At 31.6% G+C, this 19,722-nt stretch overlaps 1 protein-coding gene across 1 annotated transcript; it reads right to left on the minus strand.

Moving 5' to 3' along the window:
• Window positions 1-11,512: 11,512 nt before the first annotated feature.
• Window positions 11,513-16,593, minus strand: LOC143058700 (uncharacterized). Its single transcript, XM_076232162.1, has 4 exons — window positions 15,380-16,593; window positions 14,513-14,710; window positions 13,683-13,844; window positions 11,513-12,903 (listed from the first exon to the last, which is right to left on the minus strand). The coding sequence occupies exons 1-4, from the start codon at window positions 16,454-16,456 to the stop codon at window positions 12,835-12,837; spliced, it is 1,506 nt and encodes a 501-aa protein (XP_076088277.1). The 5' UTR covers window positions 16,457-16,593; the 3' UTR covers window positions 11,513-12,834.
• Between the last annotated feature and the right edge of the window lie 3,129 nt (window positions 16,594-19,722).

Genomic DNA, 19,722 nt, shown 5'->3' on the forward strand with positions numbered 1-19,722 from the left:
AAAAAATAGAAATAGTCTTAGAGAACGAAGTCGACCTATGCACAAATAACACTAATTTTCAAAGAAAATTTTGTCATGATCAAGTGTTTATTTTATCTTGAATTAAATCCAAATACCCAAAAAAGTTTTTATGTCATAGGGTTACGTATTTTGTCACGTATTTGACAATTACATTTGAAATTTTTACTGGAATATCGCCGTTTTTAGCGTCGTAAGAATATATATGCATCAACTGATGCAGACATTATTTCTCGCTGCATTGAAGACCTGTTGGTGACCTTCTGCTGTTGTCTTCTCTATGGTCGGGTTGTTGTCTCTTTGACACATTCTCCATTTCCATTCTCAATTTTATTATAATGACTTTTGTGTGTATGAATAATATTCTTAAAAATTGTTATATATTTCAATGATTTCTAACGAAATGTTAACAAAACGTTTGCCTTGAATTTTTATAATCAAATACTTATATTGTCATATAAATAAAAAAAAACTGATCTCTGACAAACATAACATATATACAAAAATATACAGTACAATATTAAAATACAAAATGTAGCAGTTGAAATTATTGTTTTGGGTCTCCCGTCCTCAGTTCTAAAGACTCTGTATTTTTAATTTGACTGCGAGATGTGGCGTTTAGTAATATCCTAAGTTTAAGTGTATCATTTTTTGCAGTGTTTTTACACTCCGAATTGATTTTCGTTGAGTCAAAAAAAAAATTTATAAAAATTATATTTAGAGCATTTGAGACAGAAGTGTTTTTCGTCCTCAATCTCATTACAGAATTTGCATATCTCTGATATCTAGGAATGTTTGACCTTTTCTATTAAAAGAGTGAGTTCGCTAATAATGAATTTTGTTCATTGTTTTCTGGAGTCAGAATGGTTATGTTTTAGGTAAAATTCTTGTTTCAAGTTAATCTTAATATTTTTGTATAGGAGAATTTTATTACTTTCATTTAAGTCCTTAATTTATCTTTTTTTCTTATATTTTATTGAAAAAGACGTTGCAATTAGATTTAATTTGCTTTATAGACATCGAATAGAATTCAGGTCATAACATTACGGAATATGATCTTCAAAATATATAATATGCCAGCTTTAGCTGGCACTTATGGTAGAAGCATCGTTTTGGAATAAAGAACGATAACTCTCTCTACACGACCCATCTGAAAAGTTTCGTCACTCTCGTTAAATCTCGTACGATTATTTTTTTTAATGGCGGCCGAATTTAACGTTTCAACGCGACCTTGAAAAAACGGGACAGATCGGAATAATTTTGATATTAAATACGACATGAATTTTTATTTGTTTGCAAAAACAAGAATTCAGAAATTTTGGTTACTTGTGTAGCTTATTTAAATTTTATCGTAACACGGAAATTACTGAAGTTAGGACAACAAAATCTGACGCCATGTTTCGTCTGCTTCAACATGTGTTCAACATTCCATTATCAGTGAGGTCAAAACAAATTACCCAAATAATCACAGGTATTTCATTTAAAAGTCACAAAATCATAGATAACGATAACATATTTAGCGTAAAAGTTCCGTCCAGCCATGGGAACACAGAAAAAATCTCTGCAAGCAATACATTTCGGATTTTTTTTATAATGGCCATCCGGTCCGGCATGCGGGGTTCGGTGCACTGGTTGACCATGACTACTTATGTTCATCTGCCACACTATTTCCCACATCAAGGAACAGTGATAATTATACTGTTGAATGTGATCACGGTTATTCATGTAGTCAATGGCGAATCCAGCATTTTTCATAAGGGGTGCTCCAGTCATGCTTCAGTGATTCCCTATATAATCAACATTTTTTTCCAAAGAAAAGGGGGACCGTCGCCCCTCTGGATCATATGGTAGCCCACAGACTAATTCAAAACTTAACAAAAGTTTAAAACATAAAAAATTATCAAAATAATTCACAATCTTCTACAAAAAAGTACTTTATCGCTATATCACTATCTGGTTCACATTTCAACCTATTTAGCAATACACACTTATGGTTATATAACATCACAGTACCAAAATTGTACTCAGTAACCAACTTGCACCTATTCAGCAAAAAAAAAACTGCAAAAATCTTTCTTTTCTTTCACCTTGTGAAGTTATCTTATCTTTTTAAAATGAGCAAATTAAATTTGTTACCAGCATCCTTTTCTTCAAAAAATAATAGTTAAAGCATGGAATAATGTCAAATTGTTCGGAATATTTGAAGAAATAAAACAAAATCTCTGTTTTAAGGATTTGAAATTAACCATACATGTAATGATGTATGGAATTTGGGTACTGACCTCATTACAGTATCATGGATTATTTGGGTGTAATTTCAAACCCATTTTTCAATGACTCTACATGGACTCAAAATTAAATTGGTGTAACTATATTGTAGACAAGGATAGTCTACAAAACAAGCACAGAATAAACTTTTATCTGGTACATATAAAAGTTGGTAAAAAAAATGACAATTTAGGTGCAATTTGGGTATTCTCATGTTAGCAACTTCACAACAGAACTTCAAATTTATTTTCATGACCAAAACAAAAAAAAAGTACAAACCTAAAGGCAATAAAATGCTTTACCACGCCTGATACGACCACAGATGTATATTTAGCATATATTAAAAAACATTTTTTATGTCAGTTGAAATCAAACATATTCTTATTTTGGATGCTTTAAACTTCAATATCAACTAATTTGAACCCACATATTTCTATTCAGCAGAAGTCTCTAACTACATATCTCCTTAATTCGGTCCTACTAAAAAGCGCCCGGGAGCGCCCGAGAGCGCCCGGGAAAAGAAAAAGCGCCCGGGGGAAAGAAAAAGCGCCCGGAGAAAAGAAAAAGCGCCCGGAGAAGGAAAATTAGCGCCCGGAGAGGAAAATTATAATTTAATAATATTTTATAACAAGATGTTTTTTTCCTGAGAGCGCCCGGGAAAAGAAAAAGCGCCCGGAGAAAAGAAAAAGCGCCCGGAGAAGGAAAATTAGCGCCCGGAGAAGAAAATTATAATTTAATAATATTTTATAACAAGATGTTTTTTCCTGAAAAAAAATATTGCTTGTTTTGTCCTTAATATAAATAGAGAATAATACATGGCAAAATCCGTATCATATGTCGTATCATCATGAGACATCAATATCAGCCCAAGGGCCTTTAGGCCCGAGGGATGATATTGGTCGAGGGTGATACGGCATGTGATACGGATTTTGCCATGTATTATACACTTTATCATATATTTCAACAGAAGAGTATTATATTATATGAACTGTTTTCTGATCCATAGCACTGGGTTACCTTCAGTTCTACTTTTGTCTTGTTTCAAAGGCCTTAAAAGAACTGCTCAACTACTTATCCGAAGTACCTGGGTTACCTTACAATTTGCGTGCTGTTGTTTTAAAAATATTTTGTTTATTATTGTATTAATTTGTGTGTTTTGTATTTTTCATAGTTGCATTTAGTGTGCCAAAAAATATGAAAACTTGACGTTCGTGACGTCACATACAATATGAAAACTCGACGTTCGTGACGTGCCATACCAAACAATGACGTCATTCAAAAAATTTACCTATTTTGAGGAAAATTTTTCTTAAGCAAAAGAAACCCCAAAACTGACTTTTATATATGTAAAAAAAAAAAAGTAGGGGTGTGATAAAGGGTATGCGGTAAAGGGTAGGGTGTGATAAAGGGTATGCGATAAAGGGTGCGCATCAAAGTTGCGCGATATGGATTAAACAGCAGGCTATTTATCACATATGCAAAACTACTGTATTTACTACTAAACATATGATAAATGGGTATATGTACGATGCTACATCTAAAGTGTTGTTGCACTTTTACATTTTGATTTCAAAATGGTATACAAGTAAGTAAATTCATATGAATAAGAGTATATAGAAGAATCATGAACGATATTGTCCTCGATTAAAACGTATATTTTGTTATTTAAAAATAATCAGTGCCTGCATGAGGTGTTATATTTTCGCAACTGCATGCATGGTGAACACTTTTTTATGCAGATACTGATACAGATTTATTATATCTTTTTTATATTTATACTTCATGAGTATAAAACTTAAACTGTTTCAATGGATTTGCTTATCAGGGTTTTAATGCTAAGTTTTAAATTTAAACCAAACTCCTGCTCTTTGTCCCCTTGTTACATGTATAACTACGGTACATGTATAGTACTGCTTTATTTGCTGATTTATTATGTGTAACTCTTTTAATTTTGTTTAAATTAATATTTATAAGTGAAATTTAAGTTGTGTTATACATTTTTCATTTTGATATCGTTTATGAAAAACATGTCTTTTGATGATGTCTTACATTTTATAAATCTTCCGCAACAACTGTGATCCAGTAGTGTCTGTCTCTCGAAACATTATTTATATATTATTGTTAAAGTTGAAACATTCATACTTGTTTTTGTGCTTTATTACAAATATCTATTATCTGAATTTGCAAAATACTTGTCTAAAATAAAAATAAAAAAACAATGTTCATAACTTATTTCATCGACACAAAATTGTCTCATGCCAATAAAATATTTTTTATATTTTCCCATAATTTCATATGAAAGCAAGTCCTACAAAAATTATTGAAAATGTGTACATTTAATTTTTTTCTAGCTTCTCTCATGTGAAAGCAGTACCTTTTTGGTCACTGTTTATGTGTTGCGTCTAAATAGGAATTGTAACACTTTATAGTGACTGAACAGGTTATACAAATACTTCTCAAGAAACCGAAAAAGAAGACAACTTGAAACAGCACCAGCCATGCCAGTATGTATGAATAAAAACTCAGATCAGAATAGCATGGACAATATGTAAGTTCTATGTCCTTGTGAATATGTTGTGAGGAGAGTTATCAATAATTCTGCAGATAATGCAATTTTATCAAGTGTTTTGTACATTTTCTGTTAAAATTTTCACACAATCAGTGAAACATTTAAACAGGCTAAACTAAATTTTTATTACTGAAAGTTTCAAACAAAGAAAAGTGTTTCATTTACCAAATAACTCATGTGTTTCTGTGAGAGAAAAAAATCAATTTTTGTAATTAAAGGAAAAGAAGATCCTTTTGCAGCGCACTGGCGCATGTCAATTGTGAATATATATATATATACTTACCCAATATATATTATTTATCATGATACTCACATCATCATTATAAAGAAGTACATATCATAGGAAAAATGCACAAATTACAGATAAAATATTTAAAACACCCTATTTTGAGTGCATCTCCTGCCAAATCAGTATTTGTTGCATCTATATATACTAGATGAGTATAATCTAGTAAAATTTCATAGAGACCCATTCACTTATACTCAAGTTATTGTCTGGAAACCAAATGTGTCTTCTTGAAAACAACTATGACATGATTAAAAATTACTCGAAAGCAAATTTTTGACATGCTTGTATTTCCCATTTCCATTCTCAATTTTATTTTGCTGTCATATAAAAACTTGAAAAGTAAGCTACATCATGCACATGTAACAAAAAAAATATATGCAAGAAATGACGTAAAACTGACTCTGAATTAGTACATGAATTTGATGTAGAACTTACAAACTGAAGATGATCAGAAATAATGTTTTTTTTTTATTCCAGTCAGATTTTTTCTACCGAAGCCCTTTAGCGCTATCAATTAAAATTATTTAGTCAAAATTTAACACTAGTATTAAGGTTCATCATAACAAATTGGCAAATACAGCCGTGTACAGACCTACATGTGCGGTTTGGGAAGTTTTTATGTTTTTAGATATATAAAATGCATATCTGAGAGATAAAATCATTTTTGGTGTAGATATCTCGATTCAAAATATTTTTTTTGTTTTATGCTTGAACAGATTTGTTATTCATCAATTTGGGAATCAGAATATTTTTTTGAGGAAAAATACCATAACCCCTCATGCCTTTTGAAGTTCAATGTTCGTTCCCTAAACATTTTCCATCTGAACTTATTATTTTCTTTTAGACATAAACAATATGTTAATGTACCCTAGGACATTCGTTCTGAACATGCATGAAATATTTGCCACTGGACATTAAACAACCAACAACCAATCAATATATAGGACATTGTCTTAGTATAAAGCTGGCATTTAAGGTAGCGCCTTCCTCATAAATATGTTTATACCAAAAACATGTAACAAATACATTGTTTTTTTATATATATATATTAAAGTAATTTGTCGGTCATCAGTGAAAGCAGTAGCGTTTATTTGATTTTAAAACACGAATCGATCTATACTATTCAAAATTACAATACGCAAGCTGAAACCGTACCAAGTAATTATTATTTTTGCACACGACATCTAGGCTGTCGTCCCTCCTCTAACAGTAGACGGTTTTCTTGGTTGGGATATTGTGCATTCAACCGTGGATATGATAAAATATCAGTAATAAACAAAATTGTAATGTTTTGTTCGTGTAATGTCCTAATTTTAAGGTTACGCGGGTTCAGTATTAAGCGGGACAATTGGTATGAACACATTTCGATATACGTGTAAAATATATTAAAAGAGCTTTCAAACGCAAAGATATTTTCGAGGATATTTAAATATACAAATAAAGATCCTTTTTATGTTTTTGAATAAGCCTTTTAATTTCCATTCCTAATTATATATCATTGTAGAAAATATGTATTTTATACATTTAAAGTACATGTAATTCGTTATGCTAGCTAGCCCATCAATAAGGTCTCAAAACGAAGATTGCCAAACCAAATCTATTATACTATTTTGTTCGCCATTCGATTTTTCATCATTTAATTTATAAGTTCACTTGAATTGTTTAGGTTTTATGTGGTTTGCAATTGAAGGATGGAAGAGTTATCATTGATATGTTCATAATTATAAATTTAAAGTTAACAATTTTTTTTTATTTTTGAACAAGAGGCTTTTCTATCTTAGGAATAAATGACCTTACGGTGGATGTAATTGGGAATACGTATATTGGTCCTCAATCCTCTTCAACTTCGAACTTTATTTTGCCTTTTTAAATTTTTTATTCGAGCGCACTAATGAGTCTTATTTTTTTTAGACGAAACGCACGTCTTCCGTCAATATAAAATGTCAATCATGGTATATATGATGAGTTTTTATACCATAGTGTCAATAGAGAGAACATTCTTCGATTAAAACACACCCGGAAATAGCAAGAAAGTTTACAAAAAGAGTAGTGGGAACTTTGCTAATTTTTTTTTATCATACTATATTTCTGATAGTTTTCCCGACCTTTTCACATATTTTCAAACTTGAAAGGAGACCTCTCAAAGTTTCAGCGACACGAGCCTGGAACATGTACACATAACATGCAGTTGTAAGAAATATAGCTGTATAAATATAAAAGAGAAGATGTGGTATGAATGCGAATTAGACCACTGTCTACAAGAGACCAAAATGACACAGATATTAACAACTACATGTCACCGTACGGCCGTCAACAATGAGCAAATCCCAAACCGCATAGTCAGCTATAAAATGCATTTCAAAGATACTAGAATAAGAATAAAAGGTTAACGTACTTACAAAATATGTCATCTTGTAGAATGTGATTTCACAAATATATGATTTTCAAATTCGCAGTCCAAGTCAATGTAAAATCGGTTACACACATTTTTCATGCTATAAATCCATTCCAACAATATCATTTTAAACACAAACTAGCTTGCCTTTTCATTAATTGAATAATACAAATTCAGCTAAATTTTGTTTATTTCCATCAACAGAGATTTCTCACACTCATCCCAGACGTTAATAATACTCATGCACTTCAATTTTGATATGAAACAATTTATTGATACGGATGACTACATGACTACGCTTTAAAAGTACGGTTATGCATCAGGGTGTAAACAATGTGAATTTGTTTTTAATTGAGTTCAAAGATAGATTAAACGGTAGCTTTAATAGTGAAATGAACTAATTTTTTTGAAATCTCGCCTAAATGTATGTTGCATAGATGTATTTGACAACAACAATTTATTTAGATCAAGCTGTTTTAAAATTATATTGATAAAACCATTTATTGGTAAATACCGCATATATCTGCTCACTGTTTGAATATAGAAACTTGTCGATTTCATAATATTGAGAGATGTCCGAGATTTTGTAATATGTGTGATAAACGAGTAATTGAAGATGATTATCATTTTATTTTAGTATGTGAAAAGTATAATGAACTTCGAAAGAAATTTATCAAACCATATTGTTGAAGAAAACCGTCGAATCTTAAACTGTTTAGACGATAATGTATTTGAATGGGGACATATAGTTGGAACTCGCCCCTTTTTTTGTGCTGGGATGGGACCCCCTTTTAAAGTGGCTGGGTGCTCACCAGTATCTGTTCATAATATAAAGCAACTTAACAATTCAAGGGAGGTTATTATTTCTGACTGAGAAGGCACGAAATTAAATTCATTTAAAAATGTGTTATATTTGATCATACTCTGCTGTACTGTTATATGCATGGGTATACTTACTTATATGATTATTTGACTAATTGTTTAAATGTAAATATATTTCACTGATGTAACTGAATATTTGTAATAATTATTTTTTGTAAGTTGTATTGCTTAGGAATAAAAGATTATATTATTAATAAAATAAATATTATGACTTTCCTTTTTTCATTGGATGAGCATGCAGTGGTGTTCAAACGCCAAAGAACTGGAAATAGAAAGCTATTTTAATTTGATACAAAGGACAATGAATCTTAACAAAAGGTTCTATAAATTCAATTGTGAAAAAAAAATTCACAATACCGTGCATTAACTCAACAACCGTCCATCGGCAAATATTACTTGATATTCATTGAAATGATAACAAGTAAACAGTTATTGTAAAAACAGTATAATTTCCTAAAGTTATTATAACCAACTCCTTTCAAGACAGACTTTGTCATTTCTGCGGCTCAATAGATATCGGTGACGAATATCATTATATCATGACATGTAAAGCGTTGGATGTAGCTATAGATAGACATTCTATACTATTCTGTACTATATTATTACACACTTAATCATGTTTTTTAAAGTTAAAACTCTGAATTGAGACAGCACTATCGGTCATCTTATATACAAAAAATAATCTAAGTTCCTACAAATGTTACAGGTAAATCGGTCCTGCAAGCTACATGCAAGTTAAATCAAGTTTTTTTCAACCAATGTGCATGGTATTAATAATTGTAAATATATATTTTCTTTGTTACTATGAAATGTAGTTTATTAAAAGTATTCTTTTTTAGAATGTCCGATTAATATGTGTACACAAACACAAGGTAATTGTTACAACAACACAAAGTATATTAATTAGGGTTGACATCTACTGACAGGTAAGTGTACCATAGTTCCAGAGAATTTATGACAATACCCTGCACCCCTTGCCGTACACTCAGACAGAGGTATGGCCTCCCTGATGTAAGCCCCCCTCATATATAAACAATCATTTTTAACCGTGATTATTTCATAAATCATGGATACTAGCTTCAGCCAACCCGGTTCTCAACCTGCTCATTATAATCGCGCTATATGTACTATTGGATGTTTATGTTGTGCCAAACTCATCGCCCACAACGAGCCATGCAGCTGTTGGAAACCAGTCGCCACAGCAACAATCTCAACACAAACAGATCCAGGCATAAGCTACGGATACAGTTCCGACAGTTACTTCACCAGGGGCAATGTTGCCCATTCATTGCTTCATGTGAGTACACCACATAAAATATAAATGTATATAAGTTTAAGGTGGTACACACCACTTTCACTAAAATTAATTTGGCTCGTTTAATTTTCACAAAGTTTTGAAGTATTTACTTTGACCTTTTGACAAAAATATAAATAAAATTGAACCAATCATTTTATCAGAAAAATTACACTGGTTATATAGCAGTTTGACAGACAGTAATTTTGATCATTCAGAAGCTGAATTTCCCCTTAACAACACAACGTAATTAAAACGTTTAGCTGATTTTACAGAGCTATCTCCCTGTAGTGTTAGGTACCACATTAATAGGAAATATCTGAAATTACTGGTATTTAGAGGAATGTGGAATGCATGCCAATGAGACAACTCTCATTCATTGTTTTACATCCTGTTTTACCATGTGAGATTTGTGTTGAATTGCGTGCATATTAAATATGTGTATTTGTTCCATATTTGATTGTGAATCTCGTATTGACTTATTAGTTGTTTGCTTTACATACAGTGGAAATGTTTTCATGCATATTCATGATGCATCATGGTAATGAATCTTGTGAAAAAAATTAAAGATGTTGCCTTATTTGTATGAGTTAACTTGTTGAAGATGGTTATTTGAAAGTCCTCCTTGTGTTTAAATTTCATTGATTTCTATTTACTTATACTAATTTATGCTATTGTGCGAAAACCAAGAATAATGCTTAATTAGGCCCTTTTGGACCCTAATTTCTTAACTGTTGGTACCAAAACTTCCAAAATCAATCCCAACCTTCCTTTTGTGGTCATAAACCTTGTGTTCAAATTTCAAAGATACTTATTTACTTATACTAAAGTTATAGTGCGAAAACCAAATGTCTTCAGACGACGACGAAGCCAACGTGATACCAATAATTGACACATTTTTTTCAATTTTTGCGGTTGTATAAAAATACAAAGAATTTGAAGCAACCGTTTTTTCAGAAAAAATACACTGGTTTTATATATATAGCAGTTTGACAACACTAATTTTTCCCTTAACAACACAACATAACTCAAATTTTACAGAGTTATCTCCCTGTTGGGTTAGGTACCACCTTAACTGTTTTCTTTCATATAAAAACATATGTTAGGCTTGTTCTGTCATTTTTATACATGTCCAGAGTATATTTATTCATGTGGTTTTGAAAAAAACAAACAATTTAACGCTCAATAAGTGTGCAGGTATGCTTAAGAGTGACTGAAAACATTATTGGCCTGTAACTGATGCCAATATAACTTCTTACTTGTTTAAAAACGTTTCAGCTATATGGAAGAAGGACATATTTGTGTACAAGAATATTTTTATTCATACTATATGAACACAATGTAACAAATTACACATCTGAAAGTCAGTCAATACAGCAAGATCAAATATATAAGCTATCACATGTAAAACTACCCTTGCAAATTAAGAAATAATAATTATCAATGATCATATGATACAATTTGATAAATTTTCAATAACAAAAAACATGTTCTTCCTTACAAATAAGTTAATTAAAATTTATTGTGTCAAAAATGTGAACTAGTAACCTATCTATAAATTTTTATCATCTTTATTTCAATTCAGAAAAAAAACTAACTTTATATAAAATTATAAGTGTGTGATTTTGTTGATAAGTATAAAATACATGAGCTAGAGTTTGAAAACGTTTTTTAATACACACTGTTACAACAGTATTCACTTAAAATACAAGTAAGTACAAGTCAGCCTGATAAGCCAACTTTTATACTTATATATCCTTTAAATTTGTTTGGCTTGGCAGTAATTTCAATCTTAAGATATCACTTGAATTTATTTATAATTATGTACAGGTTCAAAGGATGTGTGACTCTCAAGATAAAATAGATTTATTTAGGTATATTATATTGTATGTACAGTTTGTACTGACAAATAGTTAAAATTCTTTAATACAAAGAATTAAAAAAAAATCTATGTACACAAAATCTGTATAAAAACAGTCAAACTCTCTGACCAAGCATGTATCATTTGTACATGTAAGAAAGAATACACATGGTCTAAATTATTTTGAAGATAAATACTCGAAAACCCTATCTTTCTAAATAGCTTTAATAGTTTAAGATTTAATTATTTAATTAACCTTACATTCCAATATATAATAAATAAAGAACTACTCATATATAAACATATCATGAATACTGTCAGGACTGTATATTATGAAATTATTTTATTTTTGCTAAAAATCATTATGGTTATCATTCCAATAATTAAGACTCGCATTTTGAAATTTTTCTTTAAATCAATAGGAAATTTCTGTATATAGCATTTTATTCTTAAATGATAAAATATCAGTAATAAATGCACGCAATAATTTCTGAATATACAGTAATCAGACAGTTATATATGTGTAAATATGAACAGAATATTCTGTTTCATGTAAAAATATTGACTTTGCAGTCTGAAATAAAGATTCTTATGGTATCTTATAAGAAAAGGAGCTTTTATTTAACATTCATACACATTGGTATCAAAGAAGTAAAATTTAAACAGCAGTTTTGGAGAAATTTAAAACATTGTCTATATACATATACTTTGTCAAATAAGAAAACTGATCAATTACAAGTTAGATACATGTACGGACATAATGAAGTCTATCATTTTCTCTCCCAACAATCTGTGGAGCACTGACATCTTTCAACATAACAGGTTTCTGTGAGGTTTTATGCTCTAACACACTCCAGAATCCATCTTCATATCTTACATCATCAAATATATCAAGCAAAACCCAGGTGTATGTTTGTCCTCTCCAAACGTGCTCAAAAATCTTACAAATTGAACCAAATATTATACTGTCAACTAAAGAATCTGTTGAATTTTCATCTACAGTATACACATATGAATTTGAAGATCTGTTATTGGAAAAAGGTGAAAAATTAATTTTCCTGCCAGTGTTTCCATATGTAGTGTTTCCATAGGACCTTGTGCATGAAGCAAGTTCTTTGCCTTCCTTACTCATTCTTGCTACCAAACAAAAGTCGTAAACATTGGACATTTCTCTCAAAATGTTATCATCAATAGAGAACGTTTTCTCTTTTGTACTACAACTGTCATCTTTTTCATCTTCTAAAAGCAGTCTCTCTAGTTAACCAATGTCAATACCATCTTGTTTGACCTTTCCAGACATTATCATGTAGACACACCAATCGTAAATCTAAAAAATAAAGAAATGACCATGAGAAACAATTTAAAAAATGGATATTCCATTTTGCGATTTACATGCAAGAACTAAACAGAAACACTGGATTTGAGATATATTAAATATAAAATAAGATTATGAATTTATATAATTGCTTTCCAGATCCTGCTCTATTATAAACCAAAGTGAAAACGGTAAAAACCAAACTTGCTGACTATTTTGTAATCAAAACACAATTCTTTAATCATGTTAATAATATTAACCATGAAATAAAATCAAGTCTAAGAATGTTCCTTGCTTTTGAATGTTTGCCTGTTATTCTGAATCCTCTGGTTTTTCTGATGTAGTGAGTGCGATTGACACATTCTGTTACCAAAACCCTTTCTTTTCCTTTTATATCTTATTAAAACATATATTGATTAAGATGTCTTATTAAAATAAAAATCCTTTAATTATAAAGTTTCTGAAGGAAAACTGATGCTATTCATCCATTGTTAAATGCATAAAAATCTAGAGGTATTCACTTCCCACCAAATTGCTAAACGGTTAATATCTTGAAAGCAACCACAAAGACCCTACATGTTTCATGTTTTCTATTAATTCCTTGATTCATATACGTTGTAATTTATAATAGTATTTTAAATAGCTTCTTAAGTAGACATCATTAAAACAGAAATTGACATGAAAATCTTGTGACTAAATTTTTCATGGTGGACTTGAGTAAAGATCTGGTGTTGAGACTGAAATATAACTATATATATATGATAAAGTTGCCTTATATGGCATATACTTACAGCATAAGTCTCCATGATTGTGGCTTCAATCTTATTTTTATTTAAAGCTTGACGGGTTATCCAACTGTTTACTCTTTCAAATGGAATCAGCCACCTCCCATAAAGAGGACCAAAATTTGCAAATCCTTCTGGTATATGATGAAGTAGATGTGTTGTAATAGTCTATAACATAAATAAATAACAATGTATCAGTAATGGTTAAAATTAATATGACATACACTTCAGTAATCCACAGAACACTGCAAATACAATTTTCTCAAAAAAATACTTGTAGAAGTAACTTTTTTTTACAATCCCACAAAAGTGTTTAAGTTTTAAAAAGTAATGTCATGCCTTTAATAATTCTTCCCCAAGTTTTCTCAATTTTTGTATTAGAGTCCAATGTTTCGTCTCATTAATTCAACAAATAAACTGATTGTGCAAAGATCTTAATTATGTATTGGATTTTCCATGAAATTACACTTAAATGATTAGTAAAGACATCTGCAAAATTCTATTAGAGCAAAGAAATCATTAGAATTCAATAAAAGAAGATACTATCAAGATAGGATGATTTTTTTACTTTTACAAGTAAAAAAATCTGAATGTCTAAGGGACATAACTCAGCCAATATTGTTTTACCTACATGAATACAAGTAAATAAAATTCACCTGTATAAGTATCCTACAAATTTACTTATATAAGTATATTAATATTACTTCCCCAAGTCATTAAAAATAACATGTACAAGTAGTACCCCCTGACTGTAAGCTAACATAAGCAATTTTGACAATTATCTTTTTGTGTACTGATAAAACGAAATGCACATACTAATTAAGTTTGTCTCATACCTGTAATGCAATAGGGAAATCTCTTTCCACCAATGAAACAGCTTCACTTGTAGATTCAATAATGAATTCCAATTCGTTTTCATGATAAGATTCACTGGTCAGCAACTCAATCACATTAAAAAGCTTCCCTAATGTTGTCTCTTGTTTACTGGGCAATAGTCCTCGTAGACACCAAAGTGCAGCTCCACTGGTTACAAACTGAAAATGTCAAATAAATGGTCAAATACTTCAGTGAATCTATTGTTTTGTGTTGTGCATGCATGAATACATTGTACATGTGGGTACAGAAAAAACTTTTTTTATATAAAATTGGAAGAATGTACTGTAATTATCAAATTGACAAGAAAATTCACAAATCGTACTACAGTATTACAGCATTAAAATTGAACATCCAACAACAAATTATAATTGTCTCATTTTTTTAAATTTGCAATAAAGACCATTACAAACAAACATTCTGTTAGACATAGCCCCCTACCTGTTCATTGTACATTGTTTTTGAACAAAATTCTAACTTAATCTATAACTTGTCAAGGTGTAAACATAATACATCAAGGATCATAGCTCTATACAAAATCACTAGACTAAACCAATATTAAACTTGACCTGTAACTTAGAAGATGTGGTATGATTGCCGATGCAGTGAAACAACTCTCAACAAGAGACCAAACATGCCAAATGACACAGAAATTAACAACTACAGGTCAATGAAACCTGAAGCAGGACAAACAAAAGGAGGAACAGAATGAAAAACACACTGTTCATAATTGGGGCATAAACAACATGTGTGCCAGTCAAAGACCCACATCATATACATGTTATCATTCTCCTAACAAGAACAACAAAATCAAAAGTCAAAATGTATACCTGATGTTTTCCATGCATAGTCCTCAGTGTCCATGGCTTTGAAAAATGCTGGTCTGGGTGGTAGTCATATCCTGTTGAATACACCAATGACATGGCTCTTTGATCAGCAATTTTAACACTTGATCTATCAAGTCTCCATGGAGCTGGGGGTAGTTCATTTTCTGCTGTCATTGATTCTACTCTTGCTTTTTTAGCTTTTTTCCCGTCTTCTGTATTTGATTTTCTTTTGTTGCTTCCTACAACTGTTTCCTCGTCATTGATGATGGTTCTGCTGTTCCATGAATCCTTAAATCGTTGAAACTCTTCTTCTCCACTTCGTACCTTTTTCCCATCATCTTTTCCTGTTATGAGGCCAAAGAGATTGCCAATTACATCTGCAATGGTGTGCATACCGTCAGGTTGCATTTGTTCTTGACGATTATGGTAAGGCAGTCTCATGAAGCTATATTTTCCTTTCAGTCCTGTTTTTTTCTGTAAAAGAGATTTTCTGTTTTGATTTGGAAGTTGATCATAGCTGTTTCTGATTTCTAATTCTTCTTCTTTTGTATAAGACTCTGGTTTACTTGCTCTGTCCTCACCTTTGATAGCAAAATCATTCTTTTCTTTTCGCAATGGATGATTTTCTGGTAAAAAAGCTCTATTGTTGATATGAACCACTTTGTGTAAAGACTTACAATAGAATCCTTCTTCCTTACAATAAGGACATCCACGGAGTGCAGCCTGGCTTGAAACATGTAAAATCTTGCTGAATGCGGGAATGTCACACATGTAATGCAGGAGTGCTATTCGGACTGATGTAGGGGCTCCTCTGTAGGCATTAAACATTGTGCAATCTGTCAGTTCTAGCAATTCATCTACTAAAAGGTCCAAATATGGATCGAGGTTTTTTGGCTCTTCTGTCTTTGTACCTGGAACAATGCCAACCAACATCATTGGTCCTAAAATATTTCGGACATTTACAGGCAAATTGAGCCAGGTGAGGATTAATGGCCACATCGACTTCTGAGTTGCCATACTTTTGTGAGGATTAAGCCCATCACAAAAAAGTGCCAATGGAACTGTACAGCTTTCCTCCATGTCCTGAAAGACTCCTCCATCTTCATACCAAGATTTATATATCTTTCCATCAGTTATGTCAGTTAACTTTCCATTGCAAAGATCTTGTCTGGAATAAAGAATCTTACATATATTGTCACTTCAAAAAATCCTTGAAAGTCTTGGTCCAATAGGCATATACGTAAAAGTTTTTCGTGCACTTAAAGACTCTGCTTTGTATCTTGGCTCTCCACATTTTGTACATTCTCGGTCTAATGAGTGGTCATTGTCACTTGTTTTGCAGAAAAGTAAGCAGTCATTGACACATGCATCATATCTTTTTGTTTCTATAATCATCGGTTTTATCATTTGATATGCTTCCTTATAAGATTCAGGGAGGCAGTTGGGAGTTGGTAATACTGTCTTCTCATTTTTTAGGCACATGCTCAGTGCTGTTTTTGACATTCCATTGTTAGCGCTGAAGTTTATGAAGTGTCTAAACAAGGAGTCAAGTAGTGTTGTACGACAACCTGGATATAGTGGTTCTTGAAGCTTTTCGCTAAGTGAATCATCATTATTCTCTATCGGTAAAAAGTTTGGCTTCAGATATGAAGATTCCTTGATTGAATTACTGATGGTTTTAAAATAATTCTGTTGTTGTCTTCTTTGAGTCCTTTTACTTTTCCCAAGTTCTGAAAGAAAAGACAGATTTTAGTGAATTTGGAATTGTGTGATTGATATTAACTCAGATCATTATAACGAAAAATTAATATATAAACATTTAGCATTCTGATTTCTGTGAGTATTGCAAATCACTACATGTACCTCAGGGATCTCCATGGCCTGTTTAATGATAGCGCCCGCCATCGTTCAAATGTCTTGCGCAATCATCAAATGACTTGTGCCATCTTTCAATTGTCTTCTGCCATGGTTTAAAACTGGAAAGTTTTTATAGCCTGACACCATTTTATTAGCAATTTTAATCAAATGCATGTTATTGCATAACCCTCAGGCTGTTTTTATAGTATAATCCATTAGGGATAACCAGATTAAGATCGCTAATCACTTGTACCTGAGCTTGTACAGATAGATCAACAAAACAGACAGGAGAATATTATCTGAAGATAAACGATTTATTTGTCGAATTATCTAACTAAGTTTCCCCAAATGCTTATGATAATTCTGAGATCAAATAAATAAATTGATAATCCAGTTACAAAGTTTTAACAAGATGAACACATGCTTTTATTTTGACTTGCGCAATCAGCATCCCCCTTTTTTAAGAAGTACAAAATAAGGCGTAGAACAGTAATTGTTATTTCATCAGAAATAACTTGAGTACTGCTGTATTGTAACAATAATATATAGATATAGGAAGATGTGGTGTGAGTGCCAATGAGACAACTCTCCATCCAAATGACAATTCAAAAAATAAACCATTATAGATTAAAGTACGGCCTTCAACACGGAGCCTTGGCTCACACCGAACAACAAGCTATAAAGGGCCCAAAAATTACTAGTGTAAAACCATTCAAACAGGAAAACCAACGGTCTAATCTATATAAACAAAACGAGAAACGAGAAACACGTATATATTACATAAACAAACGACAACTACTGTACATCAGATTCCTGACTTAGGACAGGTGCAAACATTTCGTATTTTATAATCAAATTGATACATCCGCACTACTGCAAACCAGCCATACTGGTAATGGGTTCATGACTACTGAATTTGACAGTGTCCGTGAAAAATAAGCTCCACATGATTTTTAACCCCCATAACAATTACCAAAAAATAGCAAGAAAAATGCATTGGGACCTTCGTGACAGCTATTGGTTATTCTCGACTTAGGGAAAGGTAGGGGCATGAGGGCTTGACCTTTGAAGGGTTAATAAAAACGGCAATTATTGAAAATATATACTTCTATATAGTATTTATAATGAAAATTCAAATAAATATAATTCAAATAAGAAATAAATTAGCATGTTCACCCATACTTATGTGGAGGGATGAAATACATTACATCGTGCTACACTGTACGGTGTATGATACAGTTTATGATGATGAAAGTTCCTCCATGGTTCAATTTTCATCCATGGAGATCCCTGGTACCTGTTACAAATTCATTTTATTGGAACAAAATCCGAACTTGATTTATAACTTGTCACAGTGTATACTTTTTGACAAATTATATCAAATCAACATCCTCAAGAAAGAAGAGCAAAAGTGTTGAAAATTTATCATTTAAGTGACTATTTTTAGTCCAAAAATCATATCTCTGAAAAAAGTAATCCTACTGCACTATTCCTGGGGTATAAAAAAAACCCGCCATATGTTGAGTAGTCATTCATTTTTTTCTCCAATTTGTTTTTAGTTTAAATTAAATTAAAATCATTTTACACTTGCAGAGAGCCATAAGAACCCTAGATGAAGTGTCCAACAATAGACACAAGACAATTGGAATTGTTAGAGAGATGTTTCCAGAGATACGCTCATCACCAAAAACCAACAAAAAGTTAAACCGTGCTATTAGAAGGTCAAAAGTCAACAGACAATACTATGGTAACCTCAAGTACGTAATTTTATTTTTTTCATGAATAGTTTTGGTTTAATGACAGTCAATGGACTCTCATCATTTGATGTGTTTTATTGTTCCATGCAAGAATATATATGGTTTAAGGGTGGGGACTGTTTACAACTTTTTAAACAAGAGGGGATGGGTATGACCCCAAGGGGCTTCCCTTTATTTCATTTCATTTGTTTTATTACCCAATATTTCTTGGTTAGGGGTGGGGATCTCGTCTGATTACAAGATAAAAGCACATTATCAAATTGAATAGGGTGAGGTGACCCCCAGGGACTTCCCTTTTTTATCATTTAATTTGTTTTATTGTCCCATACAAGACAGGGTTGGCAAAGTATTACCCGCCCGGGAATTCAGCAATACTCCCAGAAATAATCCAAACCTTCCTTTTGTGGTCATAAACCTTGTGTTCAAGTTTCATAGATTTCTATTGACTTAAACTAAAGTTAGAGGGCGAAAACTTAAAGTACTCTGACGACGCAGATAACAACGCCAACGTGATATCAATACGACCAAATTTTTTAGAATTTTTGCGATCGTATAAAAATCATTGTAATAAATGGAGTCTTTAATTGGAATACAATTATCTTTAATATCTTATCTTATTAATTAGGATTTTTTAATTTCAGACTTGAATCAACTTGTCCCCTTGATGACCAAACAAGCACAGACCTGATGACAATCGATCATGACCGAGAACCAGAATTCAACCAGCAAGAT

This window comes from Mytilus galloprovincialis, chromosome 14, assembly GCF_965363235.1.
Source record: "Mytilus galloprovincialis chromosome 14, xbMytGall1.hap1.1, whole genome shotgun sequence".
Taxonomy (NCBI): domain Eukaryota; kingdom Metazoa; phylum Mollusca; class Bivalvia; order Mytilida; family Mytilidae; genus Mytilus; species Mytilus galloprovincialis.

Bases quoted from the DNA above. Each gene is read 5' to 3' on its own strand.
- LOC143058700 (XM_076232162.1), bottom strand. From the start codon at position 16,456: ATGGAGGAAAGCTGTACAGTTCCATTGGCACTTTTTTGTGATGGGCTT. The intron at 14,711-15,379 runs GTATACATTTTG...TGACATTTTCAG, and splicing joins CTATGCATGGAAAACATCAG to TTTGTAACCAGTGGAGCTGC. The intron at 12,904-13,682 runs GTAAGTATATGC...TTTATTTTTTAG, and splicing joins CAATCATGGAGACTTATGCT to ATTTACGATTGGTGTGTCTA.